Source organism: Agelaius phoeniceus, chromosome 2 (genome assembly GCF_051311805.1).
Source record: "Agelaius phoeniceus isolate bAgePho1 chromosome 2, bAgePho1.hap1, whole genome shotgun sequence".
Classification (NCBI taxonomy): domain Eukaryota; kingdom Metazoa; phylum Chordata; class Aves; order Passeriformes; family Icteridae; genus Agelaius; species Agelaius phoeniceus.
The window spans coordinates 3,790,044-3,813,368 of NC_135266.1; the positions used below are offsets into that span (position 1 = coordinate 3,790,044).

Below are 23,325 nucleotides of genomic sequence, written 5' to 3' on the forward strand. Positions count from 1 at the left end.
GCCAGCTCCGTGTGTCACCGTGCGGGGTTCGCTCCATGTGTCACCATACAGAGCTGGCTGCGTGTGTCACCGTGTGGGGCTGGCTCCGTGTGTCACCATATGAGGCTGACTCTGTGTGTCACCTTGTGGAGCCAGCTCCATGTGTCACCGTGCGGGGCTCACTCCGTGTGTCACCATGCTGAGCTCACTCTGTGTGTCACCGTGCAGGGTTGGCTCCGTATGTCACCGTGCGGGGTTGAGTTCACTCTGTGTGTCACCATGGAGTGGTGGCTCCGTGTGTCACCATGCGGGGTTGAGTTCACTCCGTGTGTCACCATGGAGTGGTGGCTCCGTGTGTCACCGTGCGGGGTTGTTCGCTCCGTGTGTCACGGTGCATGGTTGAGTTGGCTCCGTGTGTCACCATGCGGGGCTCAGTTCGCTCCACGTGTCACCGTGTGGAGCCAGCTCCATGCGTCACCGTGCAGGGTTTGCTCCGTGTGTCACCGTGCGGGGCTGACTCTGTGTGTCACTGTGCGGAGCCAGCCCTGTGTGTCACCGTGCGGGGTTCACTCCATGTGTCACCATGCAGAGCTGGCTCCGTGTGTCACCGTGCAGAGCTCGCTCCGTGTGTCACCATGCGGGGCTCGCTCCGTGTGTCACCATGCAGAGCCACCTCCGCGTGTCACCGTGCGGGGCTGTTGGCTCTGTGTGTCACCGTGTGAAGCCGGCTTCGTGTGTCACCGTGCCGGGCTGGCTCCATACGTCACCGTGCGGAGCTCAGTTCGCTCCGTGTGTCACTGTGCAGGGTTCGCTCCGTGTGTCACCATGGAGTGGTGGCTCCGTGTGTCACCGTGCGGGGCTGGCTCCATATGTCACCGTGCGGAGCTCAGTTCGCTCCGTGTGTCACTGTGCAGGGTTCGCTCCGTGTGTCACCGTGCGGGGCTGGCTCAGTTCGCTCCGTGTGTCACCGTGCGGAATTGTTGGCTCCGTGTGTCACCATGCGGAATTGTTGGCTCCGTGTGTCACCGTGCGGAATAACAATTCGCTCTGTGTGTCACCGTGCAGGGTTGGCTCCGTGTGTCACCGGCCGTGTCACTTCCTCCGGGCCGGTTAAACATTGACAGGCACAGGGCGGAGGAAGGCAGAGGCCATCCCTGCGTGTCACAGTGCCAGGCACGGCCTGCGGCTGAGGGACAGCTCGGAGCAGCCTCCCTTCCCTCGCAGACAGTGTCCCCAACACCTGCGGGACGTTTCCTGGGGACAGCAGGTGCGGCTGGCCCCGGATCCTCACCTGGATCCCCTCCAGCCCCTGCGAGGGCAGCGTGAGCCGGAGCTGTCGTCAGAGGGAAGCGGTGGCAGAGCTCAGCGCCAGGGATGTGATCCAGGTAAAGCCCTGGATTTGCTTCCCGGCTGACAGAGCCGGGGATGGAAGAGAATTCAGCCCTTTTAGCCCTTTGCCCTGCTCCTGCCTCAGCAGGGAGCCTGCCCTGGGCTGGCTGGAGTGGGTCCTGGCTCTGTCTGCTGTTCTGCTTCCTGGCATTTGGGGTTGGTGGCTGTCGTGGGGTGCCCAAAGCCTCTCAGCCCCTCTCTGAGTCCAGCTGCCATTCCTGGAGGGGATAATTATTGTGATTATTCCCTGCCTGTGTCGTGGGTGAGGGAGGGAGCAGGCTCAGAGCAGCACTGGCAACCTGAGTCACCCATGCACCGGCAGAGGAGGGGAAAAGCAGCCCAAAACAAACCCAGGCATTTAATTCATCCTCAGCCAAAATATCCTGTTTCATCTGGGGATCAGATAATATTTCCCAGCCCTTTGAAAGTCCATTTTGAAACCAAGTAAAAGAAAATATTATAGATCCCTCCTTTGCTGCCTTGCTCTGCTTCACCCCAAGCTGTTTACTGATTTTTGTCCTGGATTTGGCACAATGTTCTTGCCAGTTTATTCTTCACCGTGTAAAACTTTGCCCAGCTCAGATTGCTTTGGATTTGTCGGGGGGGGTATGAAGGCTACTGTTCTGCTTGGAAATCCTGCTTGGTGTCACAGCTTCCTGGAAAAGGACCCAGCCCTGTGTTCTGGATTTGTTTCCTGATGCTTTACTCGGGCTGTTTCACTTGGTGTGACAGATGATGCCAGCTCCTGTAATCCTGACTGGTTTGTGTGTGACAGCCAAGAGCTGTGACAGTGACAGAGCACAGAGAAATCCCTCCAGGCTCTGCACAGTGCCCCTCCCTCCCCACCTGCCTGCTGGGGACTCCTCCACACAGAAAATACGGAGATAACAAAGACCCCAAACCTTTTAAAACACACCAGGAAAACCTGAACCAGCCTTTGAACAAAGAGGTGAAGAAACCAACCCGCAGGTTTGGCTGAAAACGTTGATTAAGTTGACAGGGCTGTCCTGTAGGTTCCCAGGGTAAAGTGAAAGCTTGAAAAATGGGAAAATGTGGATGAAAATGAAAGCTTGAAAAATGGGAAAATGTGGATGAAAATGAAAGCTGAGCCTGCCAGATTCCAGCAGGGAACGGAGCTCTGGTACCTCCTGGTGCTGCAGGAAACCCAGGGTGTCCCTGTGGTGACACTCAATTCTCATGCACTGCACAGAGCTGCCACAAAGAGCACCCCAGGAGTCAGAAAGTCACTTTCCTGACAAGAAATTTGGTCTGGCCACAAAACCACATCCTCTGGCCCAGGTCCCTTTCACAAAGGCAAGCTTCAGTGGCCCAGATGAGCAATTGGTAAACAAAGCCCAGTCAAAGCCTCTCCCACATATTTTGAGGGGGAGGAGGAGAATATCTCACAAGTGAATCACAAACACTGAAAAAGCAGAAAATATGCGAGTAAGGTGGTGTCTCACACCCAGAATCTGTGCATTATTTCTGACCACAGTGGAGAGCTGCAGGTGGTTTATTGTGGGGTATAGGAGGCACTCTCAGGTTCTGAGGAATAACTCTGGGCACCTTTTTTTGCACTCTCAGCCTTTCTGAGGGCTCAGTCTGGGCAGCTGGGGGGAGGTTTGATGCTTCTCATCCTCACAAGTGCAGCAGCTCAGAGAATTATTTTCCCCAGTTGCTCAGGAGTAACGTTAATGATGCAGCTGGAGCTGCCCTGGCCCTGTCAGTGCTGAGGAATGGGAGATCTGCAGGAGGAGGTTTCTCTGCTGAAAAAAAAACGTCCTCTGTGTCTTTAAAAACAATTATTTGAGGAAAGGTTCTGCTCTGCTTCCAAACCCTCCCTCATTTAACCTTTTCCCCTTGTTGGTGGAACAGGTCGCACGAAGTCACCCCTGTCACAGGACCCAAGCTCATTCCCGAGTTTCTCCAGGAGTTCTGTCCTTCAGCTCCTCCTCAAGCATGCAGTGACCACTGGTGGCTTCCTGCCTCAGGGACCAGGAGAGAATGCTCCATGGAGAGCTTCCAGAAATGCATTTTGCTCCCCCTCATCCTGACGGCCTGGCTGCCAGGTAGGACCTGTTGGTGACCCCTGAGATGAACCAGCGTGGACAAGATGTGGGCACTCATTCCAGGTGGTGAAAATGGCCTTGGGGACGAGCTCAGGCTGAGCACTCAGCCACAGAGTGGGATTATTTCGACTGCTTGGAAGGAGATGTTTGTGTTTCAAGCCTGAACCATCTAAAGTGTGCTTGAGGGTGAAGGGCTGAGCAGAGTGTGGGGTGGGGAGGAGGTGGGAGGGCTGCCCTCTTTCAGTTTCCTCGTTTTTCTCTTCCTCCTGATTGGGACTGCTTTTGAGGGTGCATCTGTGGAAACCTCAGTACCAGCAGCTGGTTTTTACTTCCAGAAGTAAATGCAAATTATCACATTGCTGGTTTACCACCAATTCACACTTCACATGCCTGAGTCTCAAAGTCAGTTCAGATTAGAAGTGTACTTGTGGCAAAGCTTTAGAGGAAAAGTGAATATTAAGTGACTAGTTGGGTAACAAAGACAAGGCTGATTTTTTTTTTTAATTACAGTCTAGCTGGAGTTTTAAGAGGCTCTGACAGGAATGAGCTGCAGTGGGATGAGGGGAAAGGTGTTGTCATGGATTAATAGTGGAAGGAAACACAATGCAGGAATAAACAGTGAGTGTTCTGAGCAGGGGAGCTGCACAGGGATGTGTGGTGCTCAACAAGCTCTTGAAGAACCTGGTGAAGAGGAGGGAGCTGTGAGGTGGCAGACTTTGCAAGCAGTGCAGAATTACTTAGGGCAGCCAAATCCAAAAAGAGATGGGGAAGATTTGCCAGAAAATGTCACGATGTCAGATGAGAAAGTAAGAAAGGCACAGAAAGCATTTGATGCAAAGCATCTCTCAAATGCAGTGTCGAGTGGAGAAAATAATAGATGTCTTGGAAAGAGAGTAAATTGCTGAAAAAGAGAGAAAATTTCACCATTTCATGTCTTCAGCAAGGGCAGATAAAATGAAACCTGGCATGATGTAAATCCACAGAAAGGTTTCATCTCAGATATTGGCTGTTTTGTTAACCCTTCCATCACAAACAGGACAGGTCTGAGAAAGCTACAAAGTGTGATGGAGCTGTTCTAAGGTGGAGAACAAGGAATCATTGGAGGGTTGGGGTTGGAAAGGACCTTAAAAATCTTCCAGTTTCCACTTCCCTGCCATAGCAGGGGCACCTTTCACCAGACCAGGTTCCTCAGTGCTCCATCAGCCCTGAACACTTCCAGGATGGGGCATCCAAAGCCCCTCTTGTCTAGGAGGGAAGGATGAGGAGGCTTCATTAGACTGGGGTATCTTTCTCCTGCTTGTGAAGAAAAATAAATGGTAAAAATGTATTAAAATGATTAATTAGATGGAAGTGAATGGTGAAATGATTATCCACAATTTCTCATAACAAAATGAATTTGTGGTAACCACTAAAAGTATCAGATTTAGGGCTAACCAAAGCCTATTCTTTTCTCAGAGCATGTAATTAAATTGTAAAGCTCATGGTCACTGGCTGTGGGGGATATCAAATTATAAACAGGCTGAAAAAACCCAGAAACAAATATCATAAAGGGTAGATCCATAGGTGCAGAAGTGTCACCATCACATTTTCTGAAAAATCCCTTCACCAGGATTTCTTGTCCTGGGAAGCTGAGAAACCTCAGGGAAAAGGAAAACAATAATTATCTCATTTGCTTCTCCTGTGTTTTGCTGCTTTGGAATGTGGTTTGGACATTGTTTACCCAACCTGTGAATTCTTTTTACTTAATGACCAATCATGGTCAGGCTGTGTTGGACTCTGAGGAGAGAGTCAGGAGTTTTTAATTAGGATCTTGTTAAGCCTTCTGTCTGTATCCTTTCTCTATTCTTTAGTATAGTATAATATAATATAATATAATATAATATAATATAATATAATATAATAGCCTTCTAAGAACATGGAGTCAGATTCATCATTTCCTTCCAATGATCGAGACCCCAGAAAATACCACAAAAAAGCAATTTTTGGCTCCAGAAATCCCTGGATCTCTTTTTTTTTGGGCACTGGGGACTGCCAGTCAAACATTGAGTGAGAGGAGAGATGAAGACAAGCCTGGGGGCTGTGGAGAGGTTTGTGTGCAGGTGGGAGGAAATAAAGACTTGCTGAGCATCAGGAGTCTGGTATTACTTGACAGAAACATCCTGTAAGCATTTAAAAATCCTTGTTAACACAAGTGAACAAGCCAGTGCCTCGCTGCAGGCTTTGACAAGCTCTAACCTACTTTGGTTTTCAAAAAGCTCAGCTGCAGGGCTGTTGGGTTTTGAGACAAACTCGAGCTGCTCATTTACTTATTTATTTATTTATTTATTGTTGTGTATTCAACAGCTGTGATAGCAGAGCTGTGGCTGGAGCAGTGGGCCAGTGGTGAGGAAGGGGAGGTAGTAGAAGGCAAGGTGGGATGAGCAGGAGAATGAAGAAAAAGTGAAGAGAAAAAGGAATTTCAAAGAGACTGGAAGGGGAAAAAAGAGATCTAGAAATTCAAACAGAAAGAGCAAAGAGGGAAGGGAGAAAGACAGATATTGGATACAAAAAATGAAGGATGAAAAGCAGTGTTTGTGGAAGGGCAATATGGGTAGAGAGGGGGAGATTATTTTGAAATACGATAATGAGGCTGAAAAAAAGAGGAATCATTATGGCAAAAGGATAAGCTCATCCTGTCCTTCCCTGTGCTGCATCCAAATAGGTCACTGACAAAAGAGGAAAGGCAGAGCCAGCAGAGGAGAGGAGGCAAGGAAGAGAAGGTAGCCAGGTCTCAATGCCCTTGTTGTTGAAAATCCAGTGTTGAACTGTGGGCCTTTGGGGTTCATTCAAGTGTTGAATAAAAAACATTGCTGATGATGGGCAAGGGTGGCTCTTTGGCAAATGAGTTTCCCTCAGTGCAGGCATCATCCTGCACAAGATGCATTTCCATTTCTTCACGACCTGCAGTGGTGTGACGGTGAATTTGTGCGGCACAGGAGGGAAAACCCCAGCTCACAAAGGAGTTGGTTTGTGCTGTGTGTGTTGCTGGGAGGCACCTGGGACACCAGAAACACTTCATTTAAGCAAATTTTCACCCCTGCTGAGTGCTCTGTAAACATTTAGTGATGTGCCTCAGAGAAGGTGCCCTCACTCAGCCCAGCATTTCCCTGCTCTTTGCCTGGGTGGGATGTCTCCCTGCTGGAGTGGGGGGAAGCAGATGTTAAAGCAGCTGTTAAAAGCTGAACATGTAATTCCTGTAAAGTGCAATGAAAATCTAGCTCTTAATTTGTTTAAAAGCAGCCATCTGCAAGGTATTTTTGAAGCAGGATGCAAATGAAAGCAGCAGTAACACTTTTTCTCCCCAGTGCATGAGGCAAGGTCCAGCACTGGCTGGAGGCATTGGTAGCTGGGTTTAGATCCCATTTGTGCCATGAACGTCCTCTGTGACCTCACACAGGTGACTTTGTCACTGTTTGTGCACGGGTTGGACAATGGAACATGCTGTTGGTTCAGGACTCCACGTGCAGAACAAACAATAAAAGCAAGAAGATAAAGAGGCAAAGGAGAAATCACCGAAACCATGCAGGCCACAGGTGGAGAAAGCTGATGAAACTCCTTGATGGGCCGGGAGCTAAATGGAGGAGAGGTTGTGTCCCACTCCTCAGCCCTTCTGCCTCCCAAAGGATCCCCATGCAGGGCTCAGGGACCTTTCCCCATGGGGCAGCAGTCAGGGAAATGTCATTTATTGCTCCAGCAGACATGGTTGCTGGAAGATGTAGATCCTTCCTTACCTATGGACCGATAAAAAATAATTATCACAGATAAATGATTAACTCATACCTGCCTGCCTACACTGCACTAAAGAAAGCAAAAGCAACATAGCCAATTATTTTTAGAGCCAGTGATCACTGATTATTCCTGTTTAGGGATAAATTTCAAAGATTAATTAACAGCAAGGATTGTCCTGAAAGTTGAACCATTTATTCAGAGCCCTGGCAGATCACAGCTCCTTGAAAAAGCAGAGTGTTTGCACAGGCATAGGAATAAATTCCAAGTGCACAGAGAACAGTTTGCATTATGAGGGGCAGAGTGGGTAAGTTTTAATTTGAACAGAAATATGATTTACTTAATCTTATCTGGCTTTATTAATTATCACAGTAGGTAAAGTTTGCTTTTCGTTTAATGTTTTGTTGCTCACACACAGATATACTCTGCAGACTGAACTGCATGGCAGAGGTAACATAACCCAGGAAGGTGGAAAATTTTTGTGAAGGTTTTTGTAAACATGACAGAAATCAGAGTCAGCCATACACAGAGCCAGGGAGAGCAAGGTTTGCACAATCCTGCAAAACAAAGAAGTCTGTAAATGCTTGCAGCAGGTGGGAGGAAAGAGAGGAGATATTTATATTAAAGAACAATTCCTGGCACCAGCCTGGTTGGATGTACAGTGGTTAAATGTGGGCTGGGTGTGGTCCCCAGCATGAGGTGAGAGATGAGAATCTTGACTCCATGTTCTCAGAAGGCTGATTTATTATTATATTATATTATATCATATCATATAATATTATATTATATATAATAATAAAACATAATATATAAATCTATATATAATATATATCTATACATATTATATAAATAGATTTATATAAAAATATTATATATTTTATAATCTATAAATATATAAAATATTCTATAATAAAATATAATTTATATTATATAATACATATAATATTTTATAATATAAATTATATATAAAATATATATAATATATAAAAATATATATAATATATAAAATATATATTATATTACATTAATTATATTATATTATATTATATTATATTATATTATATTATATTATATTATATTAATACTATAATAAAACTATACTAAAGAAAGAGAAAGAATACATCCAAAGGCTTAACAGGAATGAATAATAAAAACCCATGACTGACTCTTCAGAGTCTGACACAGCTGATGGTGATTGGTCATTAAGTAAAAACAATTCACATGTTTGGATAAACAATCTCCAGACCACATTCCAGAGCAGCAAAGGATGGAGAAGTTGGGGCTTCTCATCTTCCCAGGAGAAGAAATCCTGGCAAAGGGATTTTTCAGAAAATATCATGGTGACAGCTGGGAACTGCAAAAGGCTCTGGGCAATGGAGCAATGAGGTTCCAGACCCCAGTCCTGGGAGCAGCTCACTGAGGCACTGGTTGCAATGTCCTCACTGAGACTGGGCTCTGGTTCCATTTATGCAAACACCAAACACCCCTGTTGTGTGAAAAATACAGTGTGTCCTTCTCACATCAGCTGCTGCCTGAAATAATTTTTTCTTTCAATAATTTATAGCTAATCCATTAATGAATAAATTACCTAAAAACAAACTTGGTGTGAACAAAACCCTTAAAAATTACTTCATTGCCCGGAATACTCTTAGCAAGGGAGTGATGACCATTTCAGGCTTCCTTTCTCCTGGAACACAATTGAAGACTTTATTCTCAGGCCAAATTTGCTGGCGTGAGGTTTTAATTAGTCTGCCATGGACTGCAGTGTCTAATTGCTGCCATCGTGCAGAGCCCAGCTGGGAGCATTGGGGCACCACAGCAGGATTGTTCCCTGGGGAGGCAGATCCCCCTGGCAGGACTGTGGGGTCTGCAGGAGGGAAATGTCCTTGCTGGGACTCAAAATATTCCTGTGCAGTTGGTGGAGTTGGCAATGGGAGGCCCTGGGTCTATGAGGAGGAAAGGAAAACAAAACGACTTCGTTAGGGGCTTTCAGCTCTGAAAAATACTGGCCAGAATTCACACTGCCTTTCAGGGAGTTAAAACTAATGAGTTTAAGCACACCTTGGATATCAGAAAGCCTGAGGAAGGCTTTAGAAAAAGTACATCACAATGTATGTGATGAATAATTGAGGAACAGGGGAAGGAGCACGGAAGGATAAATGATGGGGCTGCAAAAAATCAGTGGCAATCCAAGATATGGAAAAGGAACTAGTTACACACTCCTTTAATTATTAAAAGTGTGGGCAACTCATGTATTTTCCTACTTAAAAGTGGGATTTTTTCTGTCAGCAAAATGGTAGTCAGTAAATTACTGAAGAGAAACAGGTGATTTTGGAGTGGGAGAAGGAGACGAAATAATTAAAGGCATTTTAAAAAAAAACACTTAATCTAAGCAGGATCTGAAAGAATAGATTGCACACCTCCATCTCTGAACTGGTTAAGATGTTTGACACTATCCAACCGCCTCTGCTGGTGTTGTATATGTGTTTATGGACTGATTTTGGCTCCCTCACAGGTCTGGGCTTTTGTTACTCCATCACAAAAGGCCCTGAGAACGCCACAGTGCTGGCTGGCTCCGAGGCCAGGTTCAACTGCACGGTGTCTGCAGGATGGAAAGTCCTCATCTGGCTCTCCCAGGGCAGCCCTGTCCTCACTGTCCTCAGCTCCCAGGGCTCTGTGGAGACCACAGAACGCTTCACCTCCAGGAACTACAGCACTGGGGATGAGTTCACCTCGGAGCTGATCATCCACAACACCCAGCTGAGTGACTCTGGCAGGATTGAGTGCAGCATCCAGCAACCCAGCCAGAACAACTTTGCCTTTCTCTCTGTTCAAGGTGTGTATGGCTGATGCCTTGGGCAGGCTGACCTAGAGCACAGCTACAGAATAAAGCAGGGATTTATTCAAAGGCCTCCATGGATGCACCTTGGGCAGCAGCAGAGCCCAGCCAGGGCTGCACCCAAGATGAACCAAAATGGCCCCAAAATGCACGGCCGGGCACGGGCTCTGTCCCTGGGATCAGTTCTGCTCCATTTGCATCTTGCAGTTCATTGTCCCATTCCAGCTTTAGCCCCTGCAGTCCCACCCTGCTTGTTTTTCTCTCTCCAGCCCACGGGGTTTGTGCTCTGGGGCTGAGATTTGGATCATTTGTCCTTGGTGCCCAGCTGGAGCAGGAATTGTTTTGTCTCCCTGCTCTGTGCACAGAGCTCACCATCCCATAATACGAAGCCCAGCCCCACACACTAAAGCAGCACAGAATCTGAAAAATAGAAAAGTTCAAACCTGAGGCATCATAGCCACCAGCAAAAAGCTGTTTTATTGTGCTGCACTTAAGGGAATCCTCTGAGGAATTGCTCAGGTTATCCCTGGGAAGGAGCACATGCTCCCATTTCCCATCCTTTGCCTCCTGCCCTCCTCGCCCTCATTTTACTGAGAGGGTTTTAGAGTCACATGTGGGGTGCCAATAGCAGAGGTTATAACTGCCCCTGTTTTTTCCTGCTCCATCTCTTGTTCCTTATCATCCTGCAGCCAGGAAAGCAGGATCTCAGCACCAGGCACCATCCATTTGTCAAGGAGGGGCTTGGTGCAGTGATGACATCTCATCACCTACCTGTAAACCTCTGCTTAGATGACCTGAGCATATTTAAAACTTAGAGAGAAACACTGTTCTTTCACTATGTTGTCCTCCAGCTGGATATGTGTCAAGATGTCCAAAAAGTGCAATTTCCTGCTTTTTATTGGAAAGGTACTGAAAGTTGAGACTTGTGCTTTAACCTATTGGGTAATGGGCCCATGTAGCTGAAGTATCTGCATGTTTCCATCATGCATATGGTAGATCTGTATTAATAATTGTTTTCCACTTCATATCTCAAGGCATAGCTATTTCTGGGTAGCGAGATAAGATTTAAAAACCACCAGCAGGAAAGCAATGCAGCGAAACGTTCTGAAGGAACAAAAACATCTTTTCCCTCCCACAGTTAATGGATCTTTACTCATCAAAAATAGCACCTTAACAGTAAAAGACAACCAAACAATTGAGATTGTTTGTGAAGCCTTAGGATGGGCTCCAGCTCCAGACATTGCCTGGATGACAAATGACTCTTTGGTTGATAAATCGAGCTATGTTACCCAGCAAAGCCCAGGATCTCATGGCCTCCACAATGCCCTGAGCACCTTAACTCTGACTCCGAGGGACACTGAGGTTTTGACTTGTTTAGCTGACATAGAAGCACTCCCCAGCCCTCAGAATGCAACTGTAACTCTTATTTTTGACAACTCTGCCACGGGTAAGTGAATGTTTGCTGTGCTTTTCCCGTCCTGTACCACCCGTGCTCAGGGTTGTGCGTTTTGTTCTGCTTGGTTTTGCTTTAGAAAGTTGTTTATTTGCCAATGAAATCCTCTGGGGTGTGGGATTCAGGGCCAGGAGTCACAGCATGATGTATAGGTAGGGTTAAATGTACTTTTAGCAGTCTAATGAACCGTGAAGCCCAAGGTAGAACTGAGCAGGACAAAGCCTCTGACAAATATCTGCCTTTGACTCCTGTGGATTCACTGCTAGGAAAACCAGTCTTTGCTCCTTGACCAAGAAAACACCCAAGGAATTGAATTTAGACCTTAAATATCCTTGATCAGAGCATGCCAGCCATATTAACTTAATTTCTTACAAAGCCAAACCCTCGTGTGAAATTGTTCTCTGTAATATTCAATACCAGTTTTACCCCTGATTTGGGAAAAAACCCCTCCCAGTTTCTGCACACTACCCAGAATAAATTCTGTCCCAACATATATGATTTTTTTGGGCATTAGGTTGCTTTTTACTGGCATTCACTTAAAGAAATTCAAAGTTGCTTTAATCCAAAGTGGGATGTCATGCAAATCTCTCCAGAGCAGTTAGCAAGGCCTTTGATAACTCTAAATATTTTTGCTAAGGCTGTAATCATGGTGACAGCTTCTCTTGATGAACTGATTCTTCTTCTGCAATGGGTGAACAAGGCACACACAAAATATCCTTACAGGGTACCAATGAGGGGTTTGGTACAGACATTTTGACACATAAACAACTGAGAAGATTGAGTAGCTGTGCCCTTTGTTTCCAATATGAATCATTATTAGCAGGCCTTTTTCAGAAGTGCTTGCTTGGTAATGCAGTTGGAAAAGGTCATTTTACCATCCCTAATATGGCCTTTTGTAGTCACATTGATCTTAATTACTGACTAAGCAAAATAGGACTATCCTGAGGAAATTAATAAATTCCCCTGCCCACTCAATTTGCGATGTTTCCATAGCTACTCCCTGCAAATCAGAAGAGGAGAAAAAGAGATGTCATGAAGCACTATTAGTGTATGATTAGTGATTGTACAGGACCATCATTCATTTCTCCTTGGAAATACCATTGTGCAGCAGCAGCAGGCACTCAAAATTTGACAGGATAGGAGAATCTGAAGTCTTTAAATGATCAGGATGAAATAAAAGCATTTATGACATAGGAAGGTCTATAATGTATATATCACACTCAGAATCTAAGAGCTTGTCCCAGTTTTCATACATGGGCTCAGCCTTAGCTGGCTCTTGGGAAAGAGCACAACCAGCTTCAAACATGTAAGAAAATCCTTCCCAAAACTGCTGAAATTTCAATTTTCCTCTTCATTTAAAAGCTGGGGGGATTAAATTCCTCCTTGTTCCTTTTAAGCAATACAAGAACTTGTATTTCTGTATTAACTACAGAAAACCTGGGCCCTCTCTGGCCACATGAGGAGGGAATGTCCCTCCTTCCTGCACCTCTGGGTCAGTCTTTCCATACAAAATGATGCATTTTCATGTCATTCACTCTTCCCTACAGGGGTGTTTGGCTGTGCCTGAAATTTGGGTACTCCTACAGAATTATCCCAGGAGATGCATTCACAGAGCTGTTACTTGGAATGGGATCCATGGGGCAGTTCCTTAGCTGGGTCCAAGCTGTCTTTGGTTTTGGTGTTGAATTCCTGCAGGCTTTTGGACCTGCAGAAGTTGAGGGCAGAGAGTCTCCCATGAGCCTGGATGTCCTTTGCTTTTGAGCTCAGCCTGAAAGCTCCAAAGCGTCCAAGGAGCCACGCGCAGGTTTTTCCAGTCTCTCATTCCTCACTGGTCACCAGCACCTGCCTGGGAAAATCCCCTTTTCTGCAGACACTTTGTCAATGTTTAGACAGCTAAGGGAGGAGCCAGAGTGGGGATGGCAGCAGAGGATGGGCCCTGTGGAATGAGCAAGTGGCTCTGTCCACACTAAACCCTCCATGGAGCTTGGTTTGGATTTCCTAAGGGACTCAAAGGGATTTAACTCCTCCACTCCCTTCGTGCCCCTTCCTTGCAGCCCTGCTTGTGTGTTCACCTGGCAGCTCCTCATTCACACCCAGCTCCAGTTTCTTTCTGCATCCTCCAAAACTGCAGAGACACAAAAATGCTGAAGCTCTGGGAGTGTTTGTGTTGTACCCTGTCCTTCTGGCTTCAGCTCCATAAATCTCTTGGAGATAACCTGACCCTGGCAGGGAGTGAAACACCCTGGTGTGGCAGCCAGCCTGCAGGAATGGGCTGCTGCAGGTGTGTTTAGCTCCTCCCTTCTCACCAGGGTTAAGCTTTCCCCTCTAGCTAAATAGATGTCATTCATATTTTAGTCATCTTGAAATCCCCGTGGCATCTCTATGGAACAAAATGTACTAAAATGTAGATATCTGTTGCAGTACTTCTAGATAAAAATACTATGAACAAGTTTATCATCAATTGATGGCAGCCTACAGGATTTACTGCTAATTTTCAGCAGTAAATCCTGTAATTTTTTTTTTTCAGTAAAGTTGAGTGCTTGTTTTCTTTTTTCCTAATAGAAGAAATTCCAAACATGCTGGTTGAGCATTAGGATTAGAGAAGACTGGAACAAATTGCTTAATGATAGTGACCTGAGCTTTGAAGAATGCAGGTTCCTGGCAGAGGTTCAAGCTTTGTAGGAGGTTTTGGTAGTGTGTCCTTTGAGTCTGAAACCTCCAAACCCCAAACATGCACCCAGGAAAATTTGTAGATAGAAAGGATTTAGTTTATTCCCTGCCACAGGTAAACCTGGTTCCCAGACCAGGGAATTTCACCAATTGCCCTGTCCTTGAGCAGCTCCCAGTCACCCTCATTCCTGTGGAGCCTTTTCCAGAGGCTGACAGCCAAGTGTGGCCATGGAGTTGTTAATTGGGACCTCAGATGAGGAAAAGGCAATCGCAGACCCACGGGACGGGACTGTGCCAAATCTGCACGTGCCTCACACCTGTAATTTGGATTGGAAGATTGTTTCTAACAGCTGTCAAAGTGTTTTGGGGTTGCTTTCCAAAGGGAAACCAAATCTGAGGTGCTTCTGGAATATTTGGTCAAACCAAGGGGCAGGATGATGTGACAAGCAGAACTGGCATCTTCCTTGTACCTCCAGCTGCCTGAGAAATATTCCCCAGCCCTGGAAGTGTCCAAGGCCAGGGCTTGAATAAACCTGGAGTGGTGGAAGGTGTCCCTGCCCATGGCAGGGGGTGGAACTGAGTGATCTTTGGGGTCCATTCCAACCCAAATCATTCCATGATTCTATAATTCCAAATGCAAGATATTTTTAAAATTCTGTGCACGTGGGAGCTGTTTGGTCATAGCAACTGATTTCTGCAAGACATTGAATTATCTTTAAATCCCCTCATTTAACCCTGTAGATTACAGCAAAGATGAAGGAATCAGTTAAATGTGAGCATGCTGCAGAGAAGATGGGTCAGTAGCTCTGTGTTCTTCACTGGTTTTGCTCTTTGGTGCTCTTTAAGTGGGGAACAGGAGTCCCACCAAGCACATCCCAAAATCAAACACTTGTTGAAATCATTGAGAGAAGTCCCAAGATGGAATGGATTAGAAAATAATTTTTCCAGGCTAGAGATCACCAACTGTACTAATCACCTACAACTGTTGCTGTGGTTTGTGGGGAGAAATGGACATTTTTTTCAAAGCAGTTCACCTTGTTAAAAGGGACACATACACATTTGATCAAATTAATGGTAACCCAAAATACCTATTTTCTCTCCACTGACAAGAGCAGCCAGGCAAGACACTCAATATTTGCAGTATGAACACCTAAATTGAATCTTAACACCTTTCCCCAAAATGTCTCCAAAGGACTCTGGGATGCCCAGCATAATTATAAAATAAAAAGTTTGATGGTTTCAACTCTGTGCTTTTCAGAAGAGAATTAGCAGTGAGAGAAGCTACAACTGCAACAAAGGATTTGAATTCAGGAATATTTTAAATTCTTGGGTGCCATCCATAAATGCAGAGTCTGTCATTTGGAAAACACAGCCTCCTTGTAAAATATTCACCAAACACTTAATAGCATCTCCCAGAAAAGGCAAACATGCTGAAAAGGATGTTGTGAGGCTCTGATAGTCCAATGTTTCTCCCTTTAATTTAACAGAAAATTATTACAGTGAAGACAACAGGAGCACGTGGGTTATTGTACTTGCAGTTGTGCTTTCATTTCTTGGCATTGTTCTCCTGGTCGTTATTGTTGTGGTTGCTGTGCGCTGCTGCCTGAAGAGGAGAGGTGAGTGAACCCTCACAGCTGGGCTAAACATTAAAAAGGGGTTTTGATCAGGCATAAATCTACTTGTGTCAGCTCTGGTGCTGCACAGAGACCTGTAATTTTACTTCTGTAAGCAGAAGACTGAGCAGGCAGATCCTGCTCTTAACCATGACCTGTTTAGGTTCCTCCTTAATTTCACCATCATGTTTCTCTCATGGATTTATTCCCATCAGTGTCAGCCCTTCACATTAAACTCCCAGGGGATCATGTTTTTTGGGAGTTTTGACTTTTAAAGACATTTAAAGGTTCTTTATTGAAGAATATTTTCAGTGCTGTGTGCCCAATTCAAGTTTCCAAGTAAGATGCTCTACAGGGCTGCCCAATTTTTCAGACAGGGTAGAGAGATGCTCCTGAGGTAGCTGGAACTCAGGCCATGCTCTTAGAGAACTTACAGAAGTTTTAAATTTTAATTTCCTGCATTTTAAACACTTTTTTTTTTTCATTTTTAGGATCTACCTATCAAAATGAAATAAGGTAAATAAGATGATGGAGAACTTCTTGCAGTGTTTGCTGGACTCTGAGGCTGCTGCAGGGTGGCAAGAGGGACGTGCCAGTGTCCTTGTCCTGGCATCCATCATCCCAGAACTGCCAAGCTGTGTGAGCTTGTGGGACAGCACAGGGATGGGGGACAGCACCCAGGGATGGCACTGACTTAGGGATGGGGAACAGCATCCAGGGAAGGACACTTGTGACAGTGTTCACAGGGGTCTCAGGATGAGGGAAGAGACCAGGATCTGACTCCATATTTCAGAAGGCTTGATTTATTATTTTATGATATATATTATATTAAAACTATACTAAAAGAATAGAAGAAAGGATTTCATCAGAAGGCTGGCTAAGAATAGAATAAGAAAGAATGATAACAAAAGCTTGTGTCCTGTACAGAGAGTCCGAGCCAGCTGGACTGTGATTGGCCATTAATTAGAAACAACCACAGGAGACCAATCCCAGATGCACCTGTTGCATTCCACAGCAGCAGATAACCATTGGTTACATTTTGTTCCTGAGGCCTCTCAGCTTCTCAAGAGAAAAAAATCCTAAAAAAAAGATTTTTCATGAAAGATGTCCGTGACAAACACTGACTTAGGGATGGGGGACAGCATCCAGGGAAGGGCACTGATTTAGGGATGGGGGACAGCATCCAGGGAAGGGCACTGATTTAGGGATGGGGGACAGCATCCAGGGAAGGGCACTGACTTAGGGATGGGGGACAGCATCGAGGGAAGGGCACTGATTTAGGGATGAAAGGAGAGCCCCAGGCTCGCAGCAGGCTGTGAACTCCGATCCCACAGTGCTGAAAACCCCTCGGAAGCCCCAAAGCGCTGATGCGACGGAGAGCGGGCAAACCCAGCTCTGTTAAAGCTGGAGGACAAAGCGAATTCCCCGGAGCCGGCTGTGCCCCCAGGAGTGCCGGGGAAGGCAGGGGAGGGAGGACGGCAGGGCAGGAGCCGAGCCCGGCGGGCGATGGCCGCCGCCGCCACAGGATGGCACTGCCACACCGGCAGCGCGCCTGGCACCGGAGCGGGGCCGGCAAATTCCACCGGATGAACGGGGAAAAAAGGGTTCAGAGGGCAGGTTTCGATTGGATATTAAGAGGAAGAAATTAAATATTATATATGAGTATATATTACATATAATATATATATTATATATCTATATCTAATATTATATATACTATAATAAATATATATTTATAATATAGTGTATATATAGGGAAGGTTTCGATTGGCTATTAAGAGGAAGAAATTAAATATTATATATGAGTATATATTACATATAATATATATTATATATCTATATCTATATCTATATCTAATATTATATATATTATAATAAATATATATTTATAATATAGTGTATATATAGGAAAGGTTTCGATTGGCTATTAAGAGGAAGAAATTATTATATATTATATATTATATATTATATATTATATATTATATATTATATATTATAATAAATATATACTATATTTATAATATACTATATATAGGGAAGGTTTCGATTGGCTATTAAGAGGAAGAAATTAAATATTATATATGAGTATATATTACATATAATATATATTATATATCTATATCTAATATTATATATATTATAATAAATATATACTATATTTATAATATAGTATATATAGGGAAGGTTTCGATTGGCTATTAAGAGGAAGAAATTAAATATTATATATGAATATATATATATAATATATATTATACATTATATATTACATATTATATATTATATATGGTATACATAATATATATAATATAGTATATATAGGGAAGGCTTGGATTAGATTTTAAGAGGAAGATATATATATATGAATATATAATTTATATCATTATATACTATTATATATTATATAAAAATTATTATACAGAATGTACAAAAATATAATATATAAATATAAAATATATATAATATATAACATATAGTATATAATATATAATATAATTACATTATATATTAAATATTAAGAAATTCTCGATTGGGAGGCACTGGTACAGGTTGTCCAGGCATGGTGTGACTCTCCATCCCTGGGGGTGTTCATTGGAGCAGCGTGGGATAGTGGAAGGTGTCCATGCCCATGGCAAGGGCTTGGAGTGAGATGATCTTAAAGGTTTCTTTCAAGCCAAGCTATTCTGTAATAAACAATTAATACAATATATAATAATATTATATGATTATATAATTATATAATAATTTTAAAAAGTAAAAAAATTAATAAAGTTGCCCCATGGATTTTTAATTAAAAAAATGAATAAAGCTGCTTGGAACAAGATGATCTTTAAGGTTTCTTCCAAGCCAAGCTATTCTATAATAAAAATTAATATAATAATAATAATAATAATAATAATAATAATAATAATAATTACTAAATCTGGCCCATGGATGAGTATCAGCACCTCATCCAGTGATTTTCAGATGTGTTTCAGCACAAAGCTGTTGTTCTATTATTGCACTGAGATGGAAAACTTTAGAAATCATTAACTGGTGGCTCTCAGCATTAAGATCCTTTTTATCAGCATCTGTGCCAGCCGTGGCAGTGGGGTTATTAATATTATTATTTATATTTAGGCAGCATTGTGAATTCATTCCCTGCCTACGCCTGTGGGGTTTTAAGTCCCCGTCCCTTAATGAGTGTGCAGAATGTTCCACCCCGCTGCCTGGCACGTCAGCAATTCCCAGTTTCATTAGCAGCCCCTTGTGGGGAAAGTTTGTGCAGGTCTGTTGACAGATTTCCATTTGTAAAGCACTTTATTGATGGGAAACAAAATAAGGAAATTCGATAGCCTCTGTTTTCTCCCAAGGAAATGATGCTTATTATGCCATGCCACACGTGTAAACTTTGTGATTTCTTACTTTGTGGGGCTAAATTCATCATTTTGCCAAGTGCAGCTCTATAAATAGGACAGGATTAAATCAGCAGGGATTGCATGGATTCTGATTTGGTTCAGAACCCCAAAACCTTCCACAAGGATCAACCCTACAAAGGCAAAAGCAGCTGAAGGTGCAGGGAAGGACCTGCCCAGCAGCTGGGTCTGTGTTGTGTCTGTGGCCTTGCTCTTGTGGATCTGCTGTGCTTCTTTCAGACAACCTGAACAGGTCCAGAACAGGGCATAACTTTCCCTCAGGAAAGGAAAGCTCTTGCATCTGATCTGGGCAGAAACAATTCTACCTTCATGGCAGAAATGTGGTTTTAGCTCTCAGTACTACAAAGTTACTATTTCTCCATTAAAGATGGGTTGTCTCACTGTGTTCACACACCTTGCTTATAATTTCAACTTAAAAAAAACCTGGGATGAGTTTAGGCTCTGAGGCCCAGTTTGGACTTGAAGATTCAGTGTTGATTTCAAGGTTTGAAAAACAATGACCCTGAAATCACAGGAAGGATTATTAACAATCACAGATTTTGTAGGCTCAGTGGTTTTTTCCTTGGGGGGAACTTCCCTGCAGTAAAAAGAATGATGCTTGTCCAGATTTTGGAAGCTGCTGTGGTAGCAAAGAAGTAGTGAGACCAAACATACACTGGTTTATTTCCCACCTTTATTTTTAACTTGGCAGGCTATCTTCCTATGCCTCCCACACACCTTTTCTTTTTTTAATTTTTTTTTTTTTTGGAGCTGCTTTTTATTTGGCTACTCCACCGAGTTTGTTGGGATCTAAGGCTCAGATAAAAGAGACAGCACAGTGTCATGTAACATGTGGGGGTGGTAGCCCTAAACAATTGCTTTTGTCTTCTAAACAACCATGGCAGGGCTCTTTGTGGTATCCAACCTTCTTATCTCCTAAAACAGCCCCACAGCTGAGAGCTGGCTCACCAGATTTGTGTGTGCATTAGTGACACCCTCTGAAGCTCTGGGGGCCTGCAAAGTGATTCCTGCTAAATGTAAAAGAAGTAGAATTACAGAATCATGGAATCATTGAGGTTGGAAAGGACCTGCAAGGTCACTGAGTGCCAGCTGTGCCCCATGGGCACCTTGTCCCCAGCCCAGAGCACTCAGTGCCACCTGCAGGGGACACCTGCAGGGCTGGGCACTGCAAAGCTCCCTGGGCAGCCCCTGCCAAGGCCTGAGCTCCCTTGCCATGGGCAAATTGCTGCTGCTGGCCAAGCTGAGCCTGCCCTGGCCCAGCCTGAGGCCGTTCCCTCTGCTCCTGTCCCTGTGCCCTGGGAGCAGAGCCCGACCCTCACTGCAGCTTTTGTACAAGGACACACAGCAGTTTCCACAAACATCACTGACTTAGATCACCCACCAAAAATTCCTGGGTTTCCATGGTGGATTTGTGTTTGCCACACCTCAAACCCAGGCAGAAGTGGGCCTGGGAGTGTCCTGGAGATGGGTCCATGGTAGCAACAGATCAATAGTAGCATCTTTTCTGGCATCAGAATTTTGGGTGAAAAAGCACCATTCTCTCCCTGTGCAGCTATGAGGGCACCGTTCTGCAAATTCAGAGATGTGTTACTTTAACAAGGAATTTCTCTCTCATGTAAAGTAAATTTCAGAGTGAAAGATTAATTTCAGAGAGTACAGATGAGTCCTTGACTGTGGGGATGTGAGAGGAAACGCTTTGGGTCTGCAGCTGGGCACCAAAACCATCACCTGTCATAACTGACCTGGCTGGTGTTCCACTATTGGGCACATAAATACCCTACAATTCAGAATCAGAGATCAAAATTAATTTTCTGCAAAACCTATGATCTGGCACAGAGTCCACACTTTGGAATGTTTGCCTTATTTTCATAGGTTTTGACTTTGCAGCTGATGGAAACTTTCCAAACAGAATTCCATAGGCAATACTTCCATGCTAATTGCTTGGAATAAGTTTTACACCTAAAAAAAAAAATTAGGTGTAAAAAATTTAGGTGTAAAATTTTAAACATTTTTTTAGGTGTAAAAATATTATTTTTTGGGACATGAGACATTTACTTGAATAAGAATTCTCCCGCCATGAAGAACTTCTAATGACACTTTTTTGTTTTCTAGAAAAGTTTCAGCTGAGAAGAAAAAAGAAGGTGGTTTGGAAGACAGGCAGAGGAGTGGCAGTGAAAATCTGGGATACATTCCAGAGGAATTGTGGAACACAGAGCACAGCTCAGGTGAGTCTAAGCTGCTGAATTGGAAATTGCTTCTCAACATGGGCCTTTTGGACAACAGGTCAGGCAATTAAAACTAGGAGGTTTCACAATATTTAGTGAAGGACTTGTGTTTTTCCTGGACCTCTCCAGAACATTTTTGATGTTTCAGAGGAAGATCCTCCAAAAATATTGTGGAAACACCCAAGTTCTGTGCAATTAAATTTAGATTTAGTCCTGGGTTTGGTTTTTTTAATGCCTTTGTTCTTCTAATTGTCTTCTGGGGCCAGATGTGGGAGGACTGGATTTTCATACGAGCAGCAATTTAGGCAATATTTTGCAGTTGGCCTGTGAAAACAAAGGAAAATCCACCACTGCCAACACACACACGCACACACACACACACACAAATTTAAAGCAACAAAAAGGAAAGAAAGAGAAGAAGGAAAGAATAAAGGCAGTTAGTGAACTATTATTTTACTGATAAATGACTAAGTTAGCATTATAAATTCTTGTCCTTAAGCACAAAGACTCTTCAAAAGCAAATGTAAATCTCCACCAAATCGTTACCCGCCACTTGCCTTTTTAACCACATTATTCTCGAAACATTTAATCAAACACTTAATGGCATTAAATTATTGTGCAGAGTCTACAATCCAGGCACACATCCTTTCCTCTCTGACAAATAAGTGGTGAAGAAATAAGTACAGGGGAAAGATTTTGAGAATATGTAGTATTATAAAATGCAGCAGTTATAAAAAGTAAAAGGGAAATTAAGTGGATCTGGACAAATTGAGTCCATAGACTGGCTTTGTTCATATTTGTTGGTGTCCTGGGTTGACCATGGCTGGTCACCTCCCTTCTCCACTGACCTGGGTGTCTCCAGGATTGTTTCCTTCACATTTTCTCTCTCCTCTTTCCCAGGTCCTGCTGTGCTGGGCTTTTTTACCTTTCCTTAAATTTAAGTTATGGTGCCACCAATGTCATGGCTCAGGCAAGACCCACCTGGAACTGCCTCTGTCTGACACTGGGGGCAGCTCCTGGTGTCACCTCACAGAAATCACCCCTGCAAACTCCCTCAGTACAAAAATTTGGTCATGTTAGCCCAAAAAATCAGCCTTCGTTTTGCTCACAATATTAATAATTAAGATTATTAATTAATAATTAATATTAGCTGTTGTTGTACTATTCCTGCCCTGATGGACACTGAGTAACATTAATCTTTTACATTCTTGTTGCAGGAATTTCCTCTCTTCCCCCAGTGTTTCCCAAGTTTGCTGGCCCTGATGACAATTTGCACATCAGCTCTGTACCAAAGGTAATGCTGATTTCTTGAATATCTCGACCTTTTTTTCTTTTTGCTTTCTCACAGAGTGTGTGTTGTGCTAGAGCCAAACATAGATTTTGGGGAGGCAGACAATTAGAAGTCAATTACAGCTGTAATTGGGTAAGTGGAATGTCCCCTCAGCATTCTTGAATGCATTTTCCTTCAGGCTTGAAGGAGATGTGGGTCTAAGATGGAGGCACTGTGAAGGTGAGGTTTGAGGTTCCTTTGCAAACAAAATCCAGTGTGGAGAGAGTAAATAAATTTTGCATTTTCTGTAGATAATTTCTGACTATATTTTCCAATATTCTAGAAATTGCTTCAGTCATGGTCTTGGAACCTTTGGTGTCTCAGCAGTAGGAGCTGGGAGGGAAAGCAAACACCCAACACCCAGCGCCCCCAGAGCTTTGCCCCCTTTTCCTTGTGGATGAAATGTAAAAAGAAGAGCTCAGTGTTTGCTCCTCCACTGGTTCCATTCTCAGTGGCCTCATTCTGAAGGCTGGGGCTGCTCTCTCTTAGCTTCCAGCACAAGAGCAACGTGAATCATAATTTATGCCGTATTTTTATAAGATCCATTTAGCACCTCCAGGATGGTTTTTTGCCAATATTC

The 23,325-nt window shown here is 43.8% G+C and overlaps 1 protein-coding gene across 1 annotated transcript in view; it reads left to right on the plus strand.

Moving 5' to 3' along the window:
- The first annotated feature begins 1,115 nt into the window (after window positions 1-1,115).
- Window positions 1,116-23,325, plus strand: part of IGSF5 (immunoglobulin superfamily member 5) — a 31,428-nt gene continuing 9,218 nt past the window's right edge. The window contains exons 1-8 of the mRNA XM_077174687.1: window positions 1,116-1,364; window positions 3,244-3,437; window positions 9,718-10,038; window positions 11,180-11,488; window positions 15,652-15,780; window positions 16,269-16,293; window positions 21,303-21,415; window positions 22,633-22,709. Of these exons, the coding sequence (XP_077030802.1) occupies window positions 3,380-3,437; window positions 9,718-10,038; window positions 11,180-11,488; window positions 15,652-15,780; window positions 16,269-16,293; window positions 21,303-21,415; window positions 22,633-22,709 (1,032 nt within the window). The 5' untranslated portion in view covers window positions 1,116-1,364; window positions 3,244-3,379. The remainder of the gene's footprint in view (window positions 1,365-3,243; window positions 3,438-9,717; window positions 10,039-11,179; window positions 11,489-15,651; window positions 15,781-16,268; window positions 16,294-21,302; window positions 21,416-22,632; window positions 22,710-23,325) is intronic.